Raw genomic sequence first — 24,297 nt, forward strand, 5'->3', positions numbered from 1 at the left:
ACAATAACAACAATATCACGATATACTGTAGGCTTCGATATCTCTAGTTACTTAACTCTTAGACGTTCCAGCACGGGGCGACACGTGTTTTGAATCTTCTAAAATGTGCGGAAAACTTATCTGTTGGATTTTTATTTATTTTTTAAGTTTTGAATTTTGTTTTGCGAACAATCGGTACATTTATCTAAGCTCACGATCAGAAGGCCAGGCCATCACAAGTCACCTTATAAAGAGCATGCAAACGTACTCCGCGGTAAGTGATTTCAATTCAATCAAAGACATGTCTTGGGAAAAAACTCACTCAACGTTAGTTGATACTTATATGAGCTGAACATTTTCACGTAACTGTTTTTTGCAAGAAGAAGTCTTTAAAACTTTTTTATATTTTTTTGTCGGGCATTAATAAACATAGATAAATATTATCCATGTGCAGCTCTTGACTTAAACGGAGGATAAACCTCATAATGAATAAAAATAATTCACATAGATTGGAATTTGTAATGTAAATTTTATAGTCATTATACGAAATGACATCACTTTTCTTTGATGATGATTTTATGATCAAACGTGATATAATGATATAGCTTCACATAAATTTAATAATATGCTGAAAATCTATTACATAAAATAGGCCTAGAACTCTGTCTTTCTTGAGAAATGAAAAATCAGTTATAAACAAGGATTGTTTTCTATTAAAAAAAACAAGTGAAAAGCTGTCAATGTGACAGCAAACCGGGTTTTCTTTTATGTGAACTGTATCCATAATCCATGCCAAACCTGAATTGATAAACACTACCTACCGTATCCAGTGAAATGGAGTACCCATATGCAGTAGTTTCAAAGTTCAAACGCTGGTATTTTTCCCATAAAGTATTAGAAATCAAAATCCTAGCAATATGCACATTTCTAATAAACAGTCAAACTCGAACTGAATGGGACTATTTTAAAACTTCAAGATATCCAAGTATTCGAGATATTGAGGGTAAAATCCTTTTTAAAAATAAGTGGTTTGGACTTACAGATCACTTCGACATATACATTGAATTCGATATACCAGTGTTCGAGATATCGAAGTTCAACTATATGTACAATTGATCTGCAAAAGTACATCTTCCTATCCTACATGTAACTGTAGGAGGAGTTATCCGTACAATGAGGGTACCCTTTTGGCAGCCACCCGATCGCCTACCCGCTCGTCATTTTCACCATTTTAATAACCGGATTTTTCCTTTGAAAAACCCGGTTAAAGGAGCATGGTCACGATTTTGGTAAAATTCTATTTTTATTTCTTACAGTGCTTTAGGAATGCATTATTTGTAATGATTAACCATTTAGAGTCAATCGTAATAAAGTCGTAAGCAAGATACAGGACCCACAAATCTTTGTCATGTAAACAAAGCTCGTACAACAGTGCGACATTTAAGTCCGGACATGACAAAGTCCGGGCTTTTAGCTACCCTTTCCGTTGGACATAGCTTACTTTTGTTTATATATCTTGGTGGGACATTTTACTTTGATCCTATCATGTCAGCATGAATGTACACATTGCTCTAGTTTTCTTATAATTGTCTCTCAAATATCAAAATCCCATGGGATTTTGGTGGGATTTTTCATCCCATCTCAAACCCCACCAAAATCCCATGGGAGAAAAAGTACTGTGGGATAAATTGTCCCATGTGGGAGAAAAAATCCAATAATTGTTAAAAGATGGGATTAATTCTCCCATATAGGACAAAAAATCCCACATAATAAAGAAAATGGGATATATCCCATGATTTTTCACATAGGATAAATGTTCCCATATATCACAGATATTTTTCTCATGATTTCTCATAATAAATTATTTCCTTTTGTTATTTCACCTTAATTTGCACATAACATTAAACTCTGTCTCATAGTAATTGATTGGATCAACAACTGTACAAACATTTCATGTTTTCATCTGATATTAATCTTTTAAAGACATGCGAGAATGTATTGTGTTGATTTTCCAAAATACTGTAGGTGCATGTTTTCTATAAAATGCAGATTCTAATCCTCAATAAATAGTTATTATTTGGTTCTTCATTTTTAATCCATCTAATTAGACTTTCTTGTTATCTATCTCTTAGGAACTTATAATTTCATTACATATTATAAAGCTCTTTCTTGTAATTACCATAGGCGCTTCCCACCTAAAATCAGTGTATAAAAAATCCATCCCGAAAAGAGATGAGTATTTGGCACAATGGTGTATAGATGGTGAGCGTCCAACAGGTGCAGTTCTTTACCTCAGCAGATAAGAATGACCTTTGTTGATGTGCAGTACTAATGCAACGCTCAAAAAATACCTTATGCAGATTGTAAGCAACCAAATGTTTACCCAATGATGACGTTTTTTCATATCTAATGCTCATAAACTTCATGTAGTCATTTCTCAACTCTGATCAGACTGATGTTCCCAGTGATGTTCCTAGTTTCCATCTTGGAGTGTAATAATTATGTTGAATTACGAACCCGATTGTTAAATTACCCCCCCCCCCCCCCCCCTTTAAAAGAATTCGGAATACTAAGACAATCTCATATCATGTTTCATGGAGTCACGTGCACAGAACAAGAACCACATCACCACATCGTCAATAACGGCGATTGTCTACGCCGCATTGTTACCCATTGAACGGATTTTTTTTAAATAAAAGAGAGTAAAATATAACATTTGGAAAAAAAAATGTTTTATATTGACTTCAAAATCATGCTAAAATAACTGTATCAAGTTTTGTAGTTTAATTAAGTCATTATAGTGAGACTGTTTGGTGGGTTTTTTTTTTCAATGTGATTGTTGTTGTTTTGATACATGTAAGAAGGTAACAAGACTTCAAATTGCCGCTAAGTTTAATAAATTCACAAACGCTATTTCTATAGGTTGGTTGCACCGAGCTCAGCTTGAGCGAGTTTCTGTACTTGTGTATATTACCTGCATACGTGTAAGTAACAGTAGATCAAATAAGTTTATTTTAAAAATACATGGACATACATAGTACAGAAGACCAAAGGTGGCAATTTTGCAAACATCAACCCGTAAATTGTCAGACTGTCACCTTGATTAATATTCTTACCCCTCGGTGGTTCGTATTGTATATACCGGTACATGTAATTATATCCCCGGATGTTTAAGACTTGTTACCTGTAATTAAATCCGCGATGTACGGTTCTAGGAAAACACAAAGGTGAAATTTTTGTTTAAAATTCAATTTACTGGTTACAATATTATTTCCCTATAAAAGAAATTATATATGAATTAATCATTTACCAAATGTTTCATTTTTTGAAATCTCTCTCTCTCTCTCTCTCTCTCTCTCTCTCTCTCTCTCTCTCTCTCTCTCACTCATTATTTGCTTGCTTAAGTACTGCTTTAAAGTATACCAGGGACAAACGGTATCTAGACTACCTACATGTATAGTGCGGTCAATTTTTGATATAATGGAGATCTATGTGTAAAAACATCCTGAAAATTTTACTGCGGTCGCATAAGTACTTTTCGAGATATTTGGGGAAAACCCGATTTCACACCTTCAGAACGATTTTTAATCAAGCCGATTTGGCGCGGGATGAACTGTGGCGTCACGGGGTCAACTACTATAATATGAGAAACAAGAATATCGTATGATAACTGTTTGTTTTCTTGCATTGCTTTTTCGATATATGAACATTTTTATTTAAATTTCCTTATCAACACTGAATGACTAAATATACTGTTGTTTGAGTTTAAACCCATATTTTATCGAACAAAAATGCCGAATTCGGAAACTTGTTAACGTTTGCTTCATGAATTTATTCAAATATGTGACACATTTTGCATCACATGTGTATTCTATGTAGCAAATTGACAATCAATCAAGGCACTATTGTTATAAGAAACCTATTTTTAAAACATTTTTCGGATGTTTTTTTCATGACATTAATAATATTGATAAATTTATATGTTTTGTAAAAGGTGACGTGGGGGTCTATTCCTCGTATGAGATATAAAATTCAGGCACGAAGCATCGGTCGGGGGGGGGGGGGGGGGGGGGGCTTGCATTTACCATGTTTACATATAAAAAATTGAATTATCATGGAGCCTCCCCCCCTACTTTTTGGGGGAGTATGTAAGTATTAATTAAGGAAATTAAGAGTGAAATTGAAGTTCCAGATATATACCACGCCAGCTCCCGCCCTCCCCCACGGATAAGGATATAGAAGAATGTCCCCTTTTCCCCTTTATTTTTTTTGTTTGCTTGTCAAGATTTTTTGGATGAGTCTGAGATGTAATTTCAGGCAGGTAGCATCGTTTTTGAATTGGGGGGGGGGATAAAAAACGATGCCACCTGCCCGAAATTACATCAATATTGCCCGATTATTCATTTTTATATTGATTTCGGACTTATAACAATCAAAATAGCATGCACATTTTAACAAACAATCGAGGGATTATTAACGGATCAAGGCGAAAGTCCAAGATGGCTTTGTCTCGTAACTTCTTTGAAAATACGATAATGGAATTTAATTTTACACTTATTTACATCCTTTGTCAAGATATGTTAAAATTTCTTTCAGTTTAAATAATGATTCAGTGTCTGTATAACAATTTAATTAAGCTATTTGGAGTTAAATTGCTGACTATAGCGCTCGAAAGAAAGGTGTTCTTTATTGGACAAGAAATTAAGACCAGGGACGTAATTACTTCCGAAATTATTACTTCATTATTACTTGATTGCATTTTATAAACAAGGTTTAAATTGCTGAATTGTGAGTTTTGTCATTTTTTAAAAGATAAGTAACGATTAAGGCATATTTTGAACATTAGTTTCTTTTTGATAGTCTCGTGCATGCATTCTTTGTCCACTGATTGACGGACTATACCCGTGTATTAGCTAATGAATGCTTATTTTACACAGTCTAATTTAATTTCTGTTTTAGCTGTTAATAAGTGAGTAGCTAATTATACACAAATCAATTTACTAGTCTAGAGGTGTGAAACCTCCTCTTTGTTCACCAGACTCGTGTCCCATGTGTATACATACCCCAGACACACACGTGTCTGGAGCGTTTGCCTGTGCCATCGTCTCGGGTCAATCGTGTGTGAAGGGAGATTATGTAATCAACAACTGAATAATGAACATCAATCTGTCCATGCAAGCATTTAAGATATCGTAATCATCGGTAAAAAAGGCGACGAGAATAGCCAAAATCCTTTAAAAAGAAACTTGATTGTAACAAAATAATTTCGGATACAAATTTCTAAAGCTACAATACTTTAAATAACTAGATACGTCAAAACATCAGAGCTATATCAATTTTTTTAATTTTTGACTGCAAAATCGAATTTATTTTGTAATGCTTTTTAAGGTAATTCCTTTCCTGTTGATCTCGTAACCTCTCTTCCGCATGTTGAATAAGCAAATTAATAAAATAATGTTGAATATGTCGGCTTAATTATAGTTATATTATGTAAGTACAACACATAATTTTCTATAATCAAACTGCTAGCATTCATACCGTATATACTCCATTTCATAGAGCTTTATTTGTGATGCTAAATTAGTAAATATATTAATCACCAATTCCTATATATTTGCTTTGTATATCTGTTTATATTCATGTCGTTTTGTATATACATGTTTATCGAGAAGGTCATTGTGTACACAGCACACAAGTCAGTGTTTTTGTCTAGATTTTTGTTTTCTCTCAACTTGCTTAGCTTGTGGTTAATTTTGCTCTCAAATATAGTTATGTTATAGTCAAGTATTAGTTATGAAGAAATTTTGGAGAAAAATCAGTGCCGTGAGCGTGATTTGATCCCACGCTAGTACATTAGTGCTACTTACATCGCCCTCCGCGCAGCCACTGCGCCACTCGCACTTTAATTATATTTGTTTTTTTTTTTAAATATAAGGTAAGGCTATCTTATTAAAAAGGAAATAAACTGAAAATCAATAAAAGTAAAGCTAATTTTTTCTTCTGAATAATATATTCTTAAAAATATAGAGTATTTCACCCCTTGTTATGGTTCTTTATTCAAAATTTGAATAATTACTTTTTGATGTTTTATAGTACTACCAGGGACATTTATGTATATCACCGCCTGACATGGAATGCACCGATCCAGCTTTTTTTCCTTGGGGAGGGGGGAGGGGGGTGGGTTCGGAGTGACATTTTAGTTTGCCGGGGGGTCAGGGGCATATTTTCGATATTTCTTTATGTAAATTTAAATTTTCAAGGGGGTCCGTCCGGTCAATGATACGCGTTTCGCACTGCCGGTTTGATACTCAGCTTAGCATTAGCTTTGAAATTCGTTATCATTTATATGTTCTAATTAGAAACCAATGATATTTTTTTCATTATAGCCGACACACTTGTTCATTCTTGAAAATGATTCTCAAAATCATGCATGTATTGCATTTAACTTGGATTTACACGAAATAATTTAATTGAATGATCAGCCCAAATTTGTGGCATCCCGTTTAATACATGTTCAGAAGCCCGATAATTTACAGTGTTTTAAAACTTACGCACACTTGTATTGATTGGCAAAATGTGAATATAAAAATCTTCGTTTCGGGATGGCATTGTAACGGGCTTTACAAAACCAGGGACGCTGGTGTCTCACTGTCAAGACAACTACCATTTACTTAAAATGATATATGTCGCATTGATCCACGTAAATATCTAATGCCAAAAGCTATCTGATTCATTAATATTGATAGTAACGATTAAAAGTTAACAAAATTAGTTAATAATGTTTACATTCATGTAATAAAAACCGTGTTTGATTTCGTAGAGACGGAAGACCTTAATGATTAGTGTTCGGTAAAAATTTCTCGCTTCTGAACTTCCAGTAAAAAAAAAATAAGAACGCAGAACCTTAAAAATGGATGAAAAACAATCCAAAATTAATATAAAGATTCACAATTCACTCCTTGTATGTGCCAAATTTCCATTTTATCATGCAACTTGATAAACTGGTTCACAGCCAGTTTGCAAAACTCGGAAGTGGAGTGAAGACAAACGAGGGGAATAATTTTGCTATCATGAGCAGTAAGTACATGTATGTTCCTAATTATTTTCTTCATCCAATTTTAGCCTCGAGCGAGTTCACCTGTGTCACGTGTTTCTGTTCAATCTTGTATCTGCTCGCACGTGTCTTACACGTGTATATCTCCATTCTTTGTAGAACAATAGGGTGCTAATTAATATACACAGACTGACACCTGTAGATACTGCCATGTGAATTGGTAGATGCTTTAGGACAATAGGATAGTAATTAGGTATACACAGAATGTGTCTCCTTGGTCAGTTGACTTATCTATGAGGAATTCATAATGAACACAACAAAGACTTTTAATGCTACATGTACACAGCTGGCACATGTAAAGCTTATTTGTAATTGACATCAATACAATATTTAAAAGTTATTAAAATGATATTATAAATGAAATGAATGTGCAAGTAATAAAATGTTGAAAGAGTAGATTATCATATATAGTCAATATAATACAAATCATTGCATTCACAAAACTATATGCATTGATCTATATTGATAAAGTTTAAATACAGTTTTGTTACTACACTTGTATTGTTTTCATTTTAAGGAAATATTTATAAGTAATATGAACAGATCCATATTTCAAATTTGTCATTAGTACAATTGGCAACATTTTAAAAAACATTATATAGTCTGGCATCATGTCTATTATAGACTGTGCACTGTTGCATTCTCTCATGGGGGGGGGGGGGTGAAGACTTTTTTCAGGAACCTTTTTTTGTCTTATAGTCAAATTATTTTACTACTCCTATTTCAAAGTAAACTAATATGTCAACTTATATTCTTCCAAAAATATTATACATGTGTATAAAATTATCAATTATTAATGTCTTTATGCAAAGCATATTTTTACCAAAAATTATTAATTTGATGTAATATATATCATATACCATATGAGGATTGTAAAAACTTGAATAACTTAATTGACTGAGTTGGACATCTAAGATAGTCTTACCAAACTAATTCAAATTTATATAAGTCCGTTGAATGATTGAATGGTTGAAGTTATATGTAATTAAGTAAATCATTTATTATTGTGACATGTGTATCTTTTACAACTGAGTAGTATACAATTACATAAATCAAACACCTGCCCATTGGACCTATGATAAGTCACTGTTAACACTAAGTTATGATTTTATGCATGGACAAGAACTTAATTTGTCTTAATTAAAATGCAGAATGAATAAAATTTGCAGCTTGTCTTAGAAAATTACAAATGAGAGTTTGAATTTAGAAACTAGAGAAATTAGAGAGATTATTTGGAAAAATAACAATTTGATATAGTTTTTTTCTGAGATTGTAATCTTAGTTCATTTTAGAAGAAATTGGAATGTGTCCTCTACATGTATTTCGTCTACAGAGTTTTCATGTGCACTCAGTCTAGACAAGTTCACCCTGAAATTGTGCAGTCTCTATTTTCAGGGGTAGTATACCCCACACCGAAACTGTGCCATTGTTGATCTAGCTAACAATATGTTTAGGAATGTTCATTGAGATGTTATTTTCTAGGCAAAAATTTTCCTTTGATAGTTTGTATGTTTTTGATTTAGGAGTATTTAATGTGGATATCCATTTGCCATCTTAGTTCATGTTCTAACTGCTGTTTGCTAATAAAATGAGTTAATATATATTATACATGAAGTACATGGGGGCATATTTTCATAGGTTGCCAGCTAGTATATCTACATCATCTAGAATAGACATTGTGGTTTTATGAATAGTCCTTGTCACACTACTACATGTACATTTTAATACGTGTATTGTCAAACAACAATTTATGTACATGATATACCATATATGACTGCCCAGAAAGACAACAACTTCAGTAAATAATGAGTAACATAAATACAAGGCTTTTAGTTACTAAAACATCTTGTCAATGAATAGAAGAAGTCGATCAGAAATAATTAAGTACTACATGTAGGTAACTGCAAGTTAAAAATCAGAATTAATTCTTTAAAACCTATGGCCAAAATTTTCAGAGAGAGAGAGAGAGAGAGAAAGAGAACATACCCGGTATATATAATCATGTTCATAATTAACTTTGAAACAAACCAGAATCATTCATTAGGAGAGCTGAGAGAGAGAGAGAGAGAGAGAGTTGTTGAACATTAGGGTTCACTGGTTAAAAATACATGTACCTGGTATGTAGTCAGAGCTTTATTTAAGCTCATTGAGCATTGTTGAGTAGAGTATTAGGAAAAATTTAATATGTAACATAACTATTGAATAAACATTTAAGTGCTTGTAGTATAACCTCACAATATCCATAAAAGTACCACTGAGACCAACATAATACAACTGCATAATAAATAAATGTTATTTAAGAAATTAATGGGTTCTAGCCTCTGATCCGCCATTCAATAAATATTTCAAAACAATCTTGACTAATAAATGTCAATCATATAAATGATTCCAATATAAGTCAGATGAGCAAATCTAATATTTTGAGGCTGTATGAGCTATAATTTTTGAGAACCTTAAATTTATCACAATGATGGGACCCAGTTCATTTAACAGGCATGGGGCATTGACTTTTTTTTATAAAGGAAAAGCATGGGACAAAAACTTCCTTAGTATTAATTATGTACCCGTGGGATGAACACTTTTTAAAAAATAAGTTACAATTCCCAACTCAGAGAAACAATTAATATCTTTAAACATATTTTATTTAAAAATAAAATAATAATTTAGGAGGGAGTTACTCCCATTATTATCCAAAACTGTCTGACTTGCTCTCTTTAATTTACACTGAAATTCTATGAAAAGATGAAATTAGAAAGCTTATGCAATTCTGAGAAAAAATATGCATCATATTGCCAATTCCATTGAGGTATAAGAAAAATATAACCATTTAAGTGAACCTACCATTTCCCCACTCCTCTATTTAACACAGATTTATGGGGCTCTCCTTTAGTAAAACATATTAACTTAATCTTTTAGACATCAATTGTTGTTCAACGGCCCTCCTTGAATAAGAAACCTTATTCAGTACTATATACATACATCTACATAATATTACTATGATAAAAGCATCAAATCACTTAGAAATACTCTTACATGTATTACACTCCCCGTATTTTGATTGTCAGAAAAAGCATTTATAAGTTTGAAATATTTTACCTAATATTATATGAAACTTGTGGCAATTTTCTTGGGTCATTTCTTACACATATTTGAAATAATCATCACTGATGCTAAGAAATTGCTTTTTTTGGTAAATTGGATGATGTGTAGCATTTTTATTCACATCTAGACATGCCATCCTGCATGTGTTTTGTTTGTTTGTTTGTTTTTTTGTTTCCATGAAAATGGAAGTTAACAATCATATTTAGTGAATATCTTATCTATTCTGGTTTCTAGTCTCCTTTTGATAAACAGTAGGACCTGCAAGTATGATATGCCTACCTTTAATTTAAATAAAATTAAAACACACCAGGGTTACGCTTGAGATGGCGGCATATATATATAAGAATTTCATGAAAAATGTTCAATTTTTACATGTATTTCTACATTTTTGACGCATATATATATACAATAAAAAGGGTAAAAATATGTTGATTCTTGTTCGTTTCAATAGTAATACCGTAATTATAGTAGCTAGGTGTTATTTGAAGGTCAAGTGTACCTTTACATATCATACATGTATACGTAATGAAAGAAGGGAGATGATTTTTTAACTACCTGGTAATGTAAAAACATCTTAAATATCACTTTTGCACAGGATACATACACTTGGGTTTTTAAGGTTGATACTATGATAACTACATTTGTTTACATGTAATTACATTTGTACTACATTTGAAAGAAACATATTCTTTAAAAAAAAAATGGGTTTATAATTTGTCAGGTTTCTTAATGTTATTTCATAAAACCAGAGAGCAACTTCAATGCAGATTTATAAATTTAATGATTAAATTGATAAAAACCGTTTTAAAAGTATTAATTTATTCTTATCTCAGTAATTAACTTAAGCCTATAAATTGTCATCAGAATAGGAAATTCCAACTTTCTGGGTAAGGCCAAATTTCACTCAAGTGGTGGCTATTCTACTCATGTAACCGAAGAGGGAGTATTAATAAACTCTCCTTCTGTATGTATATAAAAATAATTGTTTACATTGTGTAACCTTTTGTAATTAAGTCTCCCAAAAGAAGTTTGGAGACATTGTTTTTGAAAGCGGTTTCTTCTTTTTCTTCTTTCTTGCCTCTGAACTTGTCCATTGCTTTTCTCAGAGATGGCTGCATGAACAGAGTTGTACACAACTCTAGATCTAGAATATGATAGGCCTGCATACCCTGTTTTAAATTTTAAATTTATTGTTTTTAAATTGGGGTTGGGCAACCATAGTTTTGGGGGTCAAATAGGGGTGGAGTCTAACACTGAATCCATAGGGAAAAATTATACACTATATTGTAAATAGTTATCACTTGAAAACCGTTAAATATATTGACATGGATTTTTCAAATGCTAAATATATTGAGTGTTAATTATGGTCAATACATGGTACATTATAGATATGATCTCTGGGGACTATATATATTCCCCAACCCCGAGGTTTGGGAAATTACTTAATATTTAAAAAAACTGTTACTCCTCACCCCTAAACCATATAAATTCTTGTTCCTTGTGTAATGGGGCATCATATGGTATATAGGTTATGGCCAAATGGGAGTGGTTCCGTCTACCCCTGAAACAGGAAGTGCCCTAATTTAAATATCTCATTAAATTCCTATGAGATCCCCAACCCCAAACTACTTATATTCTTGTTCTTTGTGTTAAGGGGCATCAAATGGTATGTAGGTTATGGGCCCTTGGGGTTGTCCTGACCCCCATTGAACAGGAAGTGTCCAAATATCTCGAAAACGGTTGAGATCCCCACCCCTAAACCAAATATATTCTTGTTCCTTGTGTCAAGGAGCATCAAATAGTATATAGGTCATGGGCCCCAAGGGTGGTCATGACCCCCCCCCCCCCCTTTTGCTTTGAACAGGAAGTGCCCAAATATCTTGAAAACAGTTGAGATCCCCGCCCATAAATCATATATATTCTTGTTCCTTGGGTCATGCCGGTTCACCTGATGTACAGTATCAAATCAAATCATATCAATCAATCAAAATTTAAAACGAATATGATTCTCTTGGCTGCAGTGAAAAGTAAGAGTTTATAGGTTTACATAAACAGAAATATTTTCATTAATATTCAATAGAATTGGTAATTTTTGGTATTTATTTTCGCAGAATTTGTTAAATCTTATTGTTATAAGCTCTATTAAGTCATTTCAAGAAGAATATGTTATTGATGGTACATATAATTTAGCATGTGTAATTCTTTAGATGGATATAATGACATTATCTAATAAATTAATACATTGGTTGTTTGAATATTGCTTTTACTAGACTATATGATCAGACAATTGAATCATAAGTGTTTAGTTAACCCCAACATACAATCAATCAAGATGATATATTTAGAGGACTTTTTATCCTCTGGGATAAAATATCCCAACATGGTCATTCATAGGATTTTAAATCCTATAAAAGCCTTTTTTTAGGATTAATTATCCTATAAACACCAAAGATGGGAGAAAAAATCCCATGGGAGTTTATATCCCACAAAGATTTTTTTCTCCCATGGGATTTTGGTGGGGTTTGAGATGGGATGAAAAATCCCACCAAAATCCCATGGGATTGTGATATTTGAGAGACAATTATAAGAAAACTAGAGCAATGTGTACATTCATGCTGACATGATAGGATCAAAGTAAAATGTCCCACCAAGATATATAAACAAAAGTAAGCTATGTCCAATGGAAAGGGTAGCTAAAAGCCCGGACCTTGTCATGTCCGGACTTAAATGTCGCACTGTTGTACCCTGTTTTTGTTTACATAGGTTCAATATACCAGAGAAAATCTTTTTCAAGCTGATATGTCAATCTTCTTATTCATTTTAAGCATAAATAGTCAGTTCCCGACGTTTAACACATTCATTTTAGGTCTAAAACTGGAATTTTCACTTCAACGTTCAAAATGTAAACAAAAGCTTTGTTTACATAACAAAGAATTGTAAGCTCTGTAACTTGCTCATAACTCAAAAAATGACACTCAAATTTTGGTTGCTCATTTAAAATGCCTTATTAATAAAAGCATTATAAACAATAAAATCGGGAAAATAATTTTTGACCGAAATCGTGACCATGCCCCTTTAAAAGTAAAATATTTAACCAGATTCTCTATCTTTTTAAAACAATACTAGTAATTTTAATTATGTTAAACTTTCTTTTAATAAAAAAAATACTAGCGTGCCAAAAAGCGCTTAGCTAGCGCCGCAACTAATTTATCACTGTTTTGAAAGCTTAAAAAGAGATATTGTCTTTGATGTCACTAAAAAAGAAGTTATTTCATATTCAGAAGTTATCTTTAAGATTTTAGATAGATCATAGATATTCATACAGTTTAGCATTCTCACTAGTTCATCGATCTTAGATTAACACGTAAGGTAAAACTACTATTTAAGAATAATGATTCATGTGAATAGATTCTGTTCCTACTCTGTACTGCTTACTACAACAATTTTGAGTCTAAATCATCTACAAAAGCACCTGTTTAAATTTAACTCTTGTAGGAAATACTTTTTTAAAAATAATATTTAATTATATTATATAATTATAATTTCTGTAAGAAATTTGAAAATTCTACTGAATTTTTAAAGTAACACATGGGAAATGTTTTTCTCTGTAAGATATATTTATATTCCAATACGCGTGAAATATTAAACTTTAAAGGTAATTATCTCACCTATCGGTCGCGACAAACTTAAATCAAAAGTGGTAACATACTCTCTATATGGTTAATCGTGTGCTAAAATTGGACTGTATTTTTAAAAGCGGGTGCCAAAATGCAACATTTGCTCTGGCATAATTATCTGCCAAAGTATTATTTAGCTAAATTAGACATGATAAGCACTGGTCAATAAGTATAGATATCATTCTCCACAACTGTTAATTATTGTCTCTAACTCATAAATCTAAACTAGTTTTTCGTCAAACTTAGTGCCAACTACTATTATTACACCTCAATATGATTATTCTATATAACGCGACATCTGATTGGTTCTAGACAATCACGTGACCGGGCGACAAAACGTCATGTCTCCCGGGGAAAAAATATCATATCTCAACTCTTTGGAAATCTCGGGGTTTTTTTATCCCAAAGGTATGAAAAAGCCAATATGAGCATACGATGTTAAAAAATATGATAAAATCAAAAATATTTAATCATTTAAAGTCGTTTTACTTTACAAAAATCAATTTTAATATTTTTGATTTTGATTTGAATCTATGAAAACAAAGATAGACAATCAGAAAAAAAATATTATCCGAACACTTATACTTCCGCTTGAAATTTCACAGGAACTAAACAAATCTCGGGGAAGTCTCGTGAACTTTCATTCGAGCACCTCTGGATTTATTACATACTTAGCAACGATAAAGAAAACATTCCGAACACATTCGCAGGGGTGATACATGTATAGCTTTATAATTATAAGTTACAAATCAGTTTGTTAAAACCATATCGGTAAAAAGTCTGGAAAAAGAAATTGGGACAGAAAGACCGGAAGGCCGCAATTACGATATAAACCCATCTGGTTACACCGTTAGGGGACTAACCTGCACTGTGAGTACCGTGGTTTCATCGATATTCGTTGGATACCAATTTTTTGGGGGATTTCGTCCTTTAGTTGATCCACGAATTTACTTGTTCATTGAAGTACTGTCACAATTTCTACCAACATTTGTATTTACAGGATCATCAACCACGAATATGCGTAACCTTGAAATTGTGATTTTCACTTTATCACTTTCTCAACGAAAATTAATACCCTCTAAATTTAATGAAACTACAGTATTACATAAGCGATACTGGTCCCATACCCTACCGATATTCCCAATTTTAAATGGAATGGCAATTTATTGCCTGACTAAGTAGGTTTTAAGAAAATTCAATATTTTTTTTTGAGAGAGCGAACCAAATTAAAAAAAAAATTATTGTTTAAAATTAATTTCGTCATCATCAATCTTAACTTCAGAGGCGTGTTCTTCAGAGCGGTTGCTCGCGGCGCTCGTCAATATTCCCAATACCTGAAAATTTTTGGCTAACGATCACAACTGCAATCTTAAGCCTCTGTGGTTCCTAGAAATCTTTTTAAAGCTTAAAAACAAGTTTAAAATCAATTTACCTAACCATAATAAAAAATGACAGGAAAACAAGGTTGGATCAGAATAACCGAAGAAAAACAATAAATACTAGAAAGTCTCCCAATCGCAGCTTATCGGGTCTTTGCGACAGAGCTCTGAAAAACAAACATCATCTAGAATGTAATGTTAGAATTTTATATAAAATGGAGTCGCTTCCTATCAATTTACAGATTTGTATGTACATATTTCCTCTGTTGTATTTTAGGACATATCGAAGTCTAACTCAAATCTCAACTGAACGTAGGGGTGGGGTTGTTAAGAACGCCCTTTGTATAGCATTCGAGGATTTTTTTTAACTGGGCTCTGCCAGATATACCCGAGATGGATTGTAAGGCCCCCGAATTTAATGGCTTTACTTGACGATACTTAGTGTATTATTTGATTTAAAGGCGATTCATCTATCGACTCGTTTTAAAGCTTTATATGACGCATTACAAACAATATATTTCTATGACATTAACAGCATTATTTATTCTGGTGAGAGCCGATGAATTGATTTTATGAATTATCTGTCGCGGATTAAAGTGGGGCGTGTTTGATGTCCGTTGGCGTTATCGAGTAGGGGGTGACTGAGTCTTATGCAACACAAGTATATGAAATAAAGACTATTTAAGATGCTTAAATTTATTAACCAATATGTTTATGACACTCTGAGCGAAATACAATTAAAAATAACTTTTATTTGTTCTCATTTCACGTACGAATGACACCAGACAGAATTCTTTTATGAGATTAACTCCATCGGGTTACCTGCGAGTTCACGAATCAATGAACAATAGCTGATCAATAAGAGTAGTCATACCGCCCCGATTAATTTTATAAGGGGCTGGGAAATATGACTATTATACTAAACCATTTCGAAACTATTTTCAAAAGAGGTAGTTCAATTTGTATCTATTATTATTGAATATAAATCGTTCGACTATAAGGTATATCACTCCTCATGATTTGATTTCATTGCGAAGATGTTCATTATATTTTAAATGAATATGATTTTATTAATTTAAACCTCACAAAAAGATCATCATTTTATAATTACACAACATTCGTAAAGAAAATCCATTTGAATTCAAGAAACGAACAAGTTTTGGGGGGAACTATTTTCTCGTGCGGAAGGTTTTTTAGTCGAAAATGACAGAAACAAGCAATTTTATGAATTTTCAATATACTTTTCTTTTTATTATACTTTATTCATTATTCTCATTTTTAACATTTGATAGGTTTATGACATGTTCTATAGGTTCTCTATGGCTTGTACTAAACTAAATTTTGAGAGAATGATAGACGTTTAGCATAAAATCATGCAAATATATAGAAAATGTCTGAATTTTTTTAAGCCAAATTTTGCAATAATTTTACCTTTGAAGCCATGTATCTAAAATTTGAAATCACTGACCCCCATGTTTTATTATCTCAAAATGATACTGAATACATATGTAGGCAAACTGGATTAATCTTCTAAAAATCTTGATATTCAAAATGTTTTTATTTCAAATCAAATTGTAACTATTATAAAAAATTTCTATTTTAAGTGCAAAAAGGTCATACAAACATTTATGCAGCTTCATGCAATTATTTTTTTCGTAATCCTCTATTCAGTGTGACCATTGTACATAATTAAAAACAACATTTTAAGAAAAAGTTTGCTTAATTAAAAATTCTGACAACAAATCCTAATCAGGCTGAAATCGCATTTTAGGTGCAAAAAGGTCAAATTTAATTGACCATAACTCAGAGGGATGAACACTGACCTCCCATTATCTTTGTATTATTTAAGTGTGTTTTGTCTACAGATTTCAATAGAATACTTCTCAAGAAATTCTTGATACAAGAACATTGAGGAGTGGGATACCTTAATATCATTGTTTTTTAGAGAAAAAAATAACAATGTTTAAAAATTTACCGGGATGTGCACTTAATTGGTCATGCGGTGATGTCCCATCAAGATTTGATCTATTTCTCCCAATTTCAAATCCGAGTGAATTTTTAAACGTTTTAATTTTCGCCTTACATTTTAGAAAGACGGAGCGCCGATCAATAAGATGATATAAATACATGTATGCCCTTCTGACCCCTGTAAAAAGTTATACTCATAAATACTTTTACTCTTTAGTAATCAAAAAAAGAAGGAAATATTTCCAAATGTAAACATGAGTATAAATATTTGAACTGATTTTGATACCACTTTTTATCATTTGAACAAAGATTGGGTGCTCTCGGAATTGTTTAAACAACGAAGGCTGTATTGCAATCTCTTTCGGATGCAGAAGTATGGAGGCCAATGGATGGGGAATCTGTGATCTTATATCAGAGGATGGAGGGACACCCTACACTGTGGCTGTGGATCCAGCGATGTGTACAATGGCTGTCGTGGACCGATATCCCGAGGGTCCTTGGTCAAACGTCAATCAACCAATCATTTCATCAGTAACGACCGACGCCATGACGTCAGTCAATTTTCAACAAACAACTGCTTCGACGATTGTAAGTTAATACCAATACTTAACTGATAATCATTCAGGACTTTTAGTGTCGCCTGATTAGCCAACTTTCAACAAGTATCGATTACAATTAGTGTTTAGGAGGCTGAGTGGTCAACAAAATAACCATCAGCTCTACTTTAAAGTTTTCGTTATGAGGTGTTAATAGCTATGGACTACTATAAAGTAAGATCAATTCTATACAGTTGAACATTTTCCTATGTCTTTGTACAACCCTCTTCTTCTAAAGGAGATTTGAATAGTGGCCATGAGCAGCGTTGGAGTCCTCTTACCTGATAATCATTCACAAATATAAAAAGATACATGTTTATATACATATACATCACGTCAAATCAGATTATGAAAAGTTTGAAGAATTAGGTACAATTTCAGACATATTTTGCCCTGTTTTAGAGTGAATTTTAAAAATATCACAAAAAATTGAAATGTAACGTTTATTTACACAAAAATACCTATAAACAATTACGTGAATAGAGTTTCACAAGGTTAATTGTGACGTCATAAACAGTGCATTTTCCCGTAATTTTCATAAAACTGAGCAGAAGACACAAGTTCCTTAGTGGTTTTTTAAATAGAAAAATATGTCCGCAGCCGTCGACCACGATGAAACTCATATTGTAACTTTATCATGTGATATCACATAAAATATATCAATTTCTTTTTAGGCGGCGGCCGCGGACACATTTTCCTCTTCAAAAAACTATGAGAAAATGTGCCAGTTTTCATCATTTTTGACTAAATATTTAGAAACATGCCAAAATGTCTAAGTCATAATTATTTTTTGAAACAAGATAAAAGTTTTTATCCTGGTGCTTTATTTACACACATATTCAAGATGGTATAAAACATTTTGTGTATTTTTATGAGATTTGAACAACTTTTGAATTTTAGGGCAAATATTGAAAGAAACTACTTTCTTCTTTCAAAATATGAAGTTGTAGATTTACATAAAGTTAGATAACTACTTTGTGTTCAGTGAACAAATTTCATGCCTTGAACAGTTTGAATTGATTTTATAAAGAAATTTATCCTATTAAACTGAATGACTTACAATATCAGTAAGTTTTGTTTTTCAGTTTCTTGTGCTTTTTTAACAGAGGGTGGTGGACATGATTGATCGCCTACAAAACATGTGTTCTGCATCCTCTCAGTCGGACTTCGCCGTCATCACCACGGAGATTATTTATTTCTATGACGACAAGGCCTCCCTGACATCCGGGTCATGTAAATCCGTGCACTATTCTACATTGTTTTCTGGGTATAGCGATCTTCCTGATATCACTCATTGGAAAGCCGTCCTCACCATGGCACAGAGTTACGTAGATGTTTATACAGGTATAACAAAGAAACAGGTATAACAAAGATACAGGTATAACAAAGAAACTCGGAAGTTGTTGGGATTAGTTGCATAATTGTAACTCTACATGGGTTGAGAAATGATTCATCGAACTTTTAATTTAATTGACTAGTTTGAATTATTTTCAAACTCAAAGTGAGTAGTAATGTTTAACATAAGAATAGTACCCGTGTATAAAATGCTTCTAGAAGATTATGTCTTCTCATAATACAATTAGCAAGCTAAGTCTGCGACATCCTTCCAATACCTAGCACAGTACATGTAATTGATCTCAATTACCTTTCGAGTAAATGTGTAAATATTGAAGATTTCGTTAATTTTCTTTGGCCTCTTTTGGACAGATGTCAATCATAGTATGTAAATACATGTATTTGAAATTCGGTCAAATGTTAAATCAAATGCAAAAGACAGAAACTAACTGTAACATTTATGTAAATAAAAATTTAATTCTTTTCAGACAATAAATGCGAATTGCTATAACAATTTTAATTTAAGAAAAAAAAATAATTGCATAAAAAAGGGAACGAATATTAGACACGTAAAGATTACACGCAAATCTATACACATAATCACTGAAAATAATTGAATAATTTGAAGACCGGAACAGGTTCTTTTGCATGCATATGGTTTTGGAATCTTCATACTTACTGCCAGATAATAAAGTTGTTTGTTTGAAATATTGACTTCGTTAATACCGTGAAATAAGTCAAAGTCGTTGGAACTCTTTCAATTTTGTGTGCATCCCCTTACCCACGAAGCGACATCTCAAACTAGAGTCTCTAAAGTTATCTGTCATTTTAAAGAAAGAGAGAAAGATAAGAATTTGCACCCCCCCCCCCCCGAACATTTAAGTAAATTTAAAAAACACGAAAATTTGCCTCGCAAAATTAAATGCTCTGTTATTCATATCGATCAAAAACATTTATTATGAAGTTCACTTTGATATTTATTCTTTAATTAAAAACAACACATTTCAAATGTCTTCTGTACCTATATCTATCACAACTGTACATGTGTACAAGACATACTTTAAATATCTTGCCGATACATTCATTTTCATGACGCAACTCTGACCAGAAATAGGGCTCTATTTATAAATGTTTTACTAGATAACCGTTATAAATGTTTGTTTACCTTCTCGTCTAGTTTTGATAATCGTTGGGTATAAAGTTGGGATATTGATTTGTTGTTTGAACTCCACAAAAGTAACCATAACATATACCTAAAACTACTAAATTAAAAAAATCCAAATTGTAATCAGTTGATTGATAAAAAGCGTGTATTTTTCCGCATGTCATTAGGTTGCTAGTTGGCAAGCATTTTTTTTTTAATCAAAGGTCACCCTATTTCCAATTACATGCACATAAAACATACACTAATTGCTTATTTATTGCAGACACCAAAGTTTTTCGCTGGGGAATAACATCTCAAAGTCTTCATGTAATGTCAGGTTATCCTAAATTTAGAGCTGCATACCTGCGTGATATTAAAGGAAGTCCGGTATCGTATATACCTACCGATCCGGTATGGGCAGTGCATCGAGGGACTCTTGGTTCTTGGGACATTTATTTCTACGAATCTAACAATAAAAACTTCAATTTATACTCTAATCAACCACCGGGCGAATGGACTTTTGCCAAATCCGACAATACTATCTTCAACCAGAATGGCTGGGCCCTCAATCCATGGACAGATCTTCCACCGAACACGGTGGCGCTGACGGCACAAGATCACACAGGGATTGACTTTGTGGGAATCACAGGGGATTTTGACGTCTTTTTTTACAAAGTCACGGACCAGTATCAAATGTTAACTGACCCCATTGTCACGATCCAGAAGCTTTCGTTTTAGTTGAAATTTACATCAACGCACTGTCTATTTGTTGTTGACGTACAAATTTATGCGAGGACACGAGGTATCTTTGAGTTAATTGACAAAAGCGATAATGTGGAGCCTCTGTTGTTGGAATAGCTCAACGATATTTTGTTTACACCAGCGAGCTGTCAATCATGTAATTGTTTTTATTCCTTTGACTCTCATGCAGTTGACCAATTATTTTATTTGAAATATCTTATGAATTCCTTATGGATACTAGATAGTGATTATAATTTAATATAAAAGTTGTTTATATTTGTCAAAAAAGAATATATAAACTTAACTGTTTTTACTACTTTTCCTTGCTTGACCTTGTATTTGTACATTTGTAATGATCCTTGTTTTGTACCAAATATACATCTATATCTGTTAGAAAAAACCCAAACAAAGTACCTCAAAGATCACTGCAAAACCTGTCATAAATTTACTAATAAATAATCATTTATACAATTATCAATAATTAGACTTTTCTAGATTACTACTTTCAAGGTATAGACTTTCAAAGGACGTAAATCCTTAACAATTGAATTCAATTCATTATCATATGTCATAAAAAGGTTTAAAAGTTGAAAGAATACACTTTTTAGACTTTGATAAACATACATTCGGCGATAAGAAATCTACATATACAGCAACTGCGTAATATGCAGAGTTAGCAAGGTTCCCATTGTTTTACCACAGGCCATTCGCATTAATTAAATACTTGCATAAATTACTTATTCCAACAACTGTATTATGTCAAATTGTTATGACAAATTGTTTGACGATGTTGAGTATCATAAGAAAATCAATTCGGTGTCTGTGAAAACCAATACCTACTAAGTTTCAAAAATCTATTTCTAAAATCAGATTGTCTTCGCATACCCATGCTGTTTAAACTGGTCGATTCAAATCAGAGAAGCTGTATACTAGTATATTGTATCATTAATTGTGTGGAAGATGATTTTCATTTTATCTTGATATGTCCTTTGTATACTTTTTGTAAAAAAATTTATTAAACTTTATTTTTGGATTACACCTTCAATGTTCAAAGTTGTGCAACCTTTAAGCTTCAAAATGTAAAAATTAGGAATAATTTTGGAAAGTATGTAAATAATAGTTAAAAGACTAAACTATCGATTACAATAGTATAATTTTCTTGTCTATTCTTCTGTTCCACTTGCTTATTTCCGTGGAATATGTATTGTACATAAATATGCGTCTGTAAAGCCTACAGTGAATATAGAATGAATGAAAAATACTGATATAGCAAAAGCCACGTAACATGTAAATAAAGTGGAAATAACACAAGTAGTACCTTAAAATAGTTCTCAGGGTGTATGGATTACAACCCGGGGTAAATCTTCGTTCCTCCTTGATGGACCTGGATAACTTATTTATTTTCTACTTAAACCTTCATGTATACAAATTCGTTTCCCCATTTCCAATCAAGGGTGAATTACACTTTTAAGATAAAGTACCATTTATGTATTTGGATTTTATGTACTCCTAAGACACGAGATCTATGAGCCGCGCATAAAGATTACAATAACGACGTCAAGTTTAAATGATACCAACATCTTTAACTTATATCTTTAACTTATAAACAATAATGAGCAATTTGTTTCTTTGTTTGTTTTCCGTGCTTGTTGAGACAATGCAATGTGATATCACGTTATTTATCGTGCATAAATAAACGACTACAACATATTTGATTCATGAATTTCATATTTAATGCCAATGGGTAAGCGCTGATCCTCACCATGGCATTTAGATCTTAAGATACATGCAATGAGAACACGGAGCCGTGTGTTGCTGACAACCCTGGAAGTCAAACAAAAGTCTCCAAGATGACTTGTTGCTAAATTCCACAATCCAAGCAGCTTGATATTCGACATGATAGATACCACAGCCATGACGTTGATGAAATTATTACAGAATGAACTGTATCTATCTATCTATCTATCTATCTATCTATCTATCTATCTATCTATAGCAGAAGAACAGAAACAAATGAAGCAATCATAAACAAGACAATCAATATAATTTAGCTGAAGGGATAAGGGAATACAATGCCCGATAGCAATATGATTTTATACTTATTTGATCGATGGAAGGAAATCTACTTATATCCATGTTTTCATACATAGTACAGGGTGTCCCATAGTATAAAACTTTTTCAAAAGGCGTAATAACGCCTTTCCATAATGCATAATAACGCGAATAAAGATAACTCTCAGACCAATGATTCAAAACACAATTTTTAAGATTCACAGAAAGAGGACTGCACTAATGTGTCAAATGTCCCTGATCATTTGTCAGAGTTGTATTGTAGGGCAACTGTAGACAAAAATCCAAATGACGAAAAAGAAAATCTCAATCATTCTTCACAAATATCAAGACACATTTTAAAAAACTGATACCGACCTTGGTATTACGAATTTAGTATATCATAAAATAGATACAGGAGACTTAAAGCCCATGAAGCGAGTGCCGTTGGCCTATGCCAATTAAAAGCGTAATGTTATACAACAAAGGGTAGCTCAGGGAATCATATGGAAATTAAGCTCTCCTTAGATTAGTCCCAGTGTCAACAAAAAGAATAGCAAAACAAGATTTAGTATATGTTATAGGAGACTAAATGCTGTCAACCAAAAAGATGCTTTTCCTTTGCAAAAATACAGGATTGCTTGATAGATACAATTCGTGGGTCTATATTTTTCTCTACATTTGATTTGACATCAGGGTACCATTAGGTGTCAGTTAAGGAAGAGGATAATCCTTAAACTGCCTTCATTACCAAACACGGTTTGGACGAATTTAGCACCTCAGCACTGGAAATTAATACTTCAAGGCTTAAATTGGCAAACCTGTGTAATATACATGTACCTTGATGATATTGTTGTTTCCGGCTCCTCTTTCGCTGAACATTTACAAATGGTACAGAAAGTCCTGTCTAGAATTCAAAATTTAGAAATGAAATTAAAATCAGATAGCCTAAATGAAATCTTTTCCAAAAGCAAGTTACTCTCTTAATTAGGACATATAGTTTCTCCACAAGGAATACCTCCAAATCCTGACATTTTTCAAATTTACGATCGCCCCGTCCTTAAACTGTTACAGAGGTTAGGCAACTTCTTGGAATGTCTCAGAAGTTATTACAACAGGAAGTTTATAAAAAGTTTTGCTAAATTTGTCTGACTGTTAGTATAGAGCTTACTAAAATGGGCAAACAATTTATCTTGATAGATAAGTGTGATCT

The 24,297-nt window shown here is 32.5% G+C and overlaps 1 protein-coding gene across 1 annotated transcript; it reads left to right on the plus strand.

The window, feature by feature from the left end:
* Positions 1 to 79: 79 nt before the first annotated feature.
* On the plus strand, positions 80 to 22,671 carry LOC105325136 (uncharacterized). Its single transcript, XM_066085799.1, has 4 exons — positions 80 to 253; positions 17,529 to 17,807; positions 18,922 to 19,159; positions 20,578 to 22,671. Exons 1-4 carry the CDS (start codon positions 104 to 106, stop codon positions 21,030 to 21,032), a joined length of 1,122 nt encoding a protein of 373 aa, XP_065941871.1. The 5' UTR covers positions 80 to 103; the 3' UTR covers positions 21,033 to 22,671.
* Positions 22,672 to 24,297: the final 1,626 nt, after the last annotated feature.

This window comes from Magallana gigas, chromosome 5 (genome assembly GCF_963853765.1).
Source record: "Magallana gigas chromosome 5, xbMagGiga1.1, whole genome shotgun sequence".
NCBI classification, from domain to species: domain Eukaryota; kingdom Metazoa; phylum Mollusca; class Bivalvia; order Ostreida; family Ostreidae; genus Magallana; species Magallana gigas.

Excerpts from the sequence above, each read along its gene's own strand:
- LOC105325136 (XM_066085799.1), top strand. The coding sequence starts at position 104 with ATGTGCGGAAAACTTATCTGTTGGATTTTTATTTATTTTTTAAGTTTT. Across the intron at positions 254-17,528 it reads GCATGCAAACGTACTCCGCG|ATTGGGTGCTCTCGGAATTG; the intron begins GTAAGTGATTTC and ends ATTTGAACAAAG. Across the intron at positions 19,160-20,577 it reads TTACGTAGATGTTTATACAG|ACACCAAAGTTTTTCGCTGG; the intron begins GTATAACAAAGA and ends TATTTATTGCAG.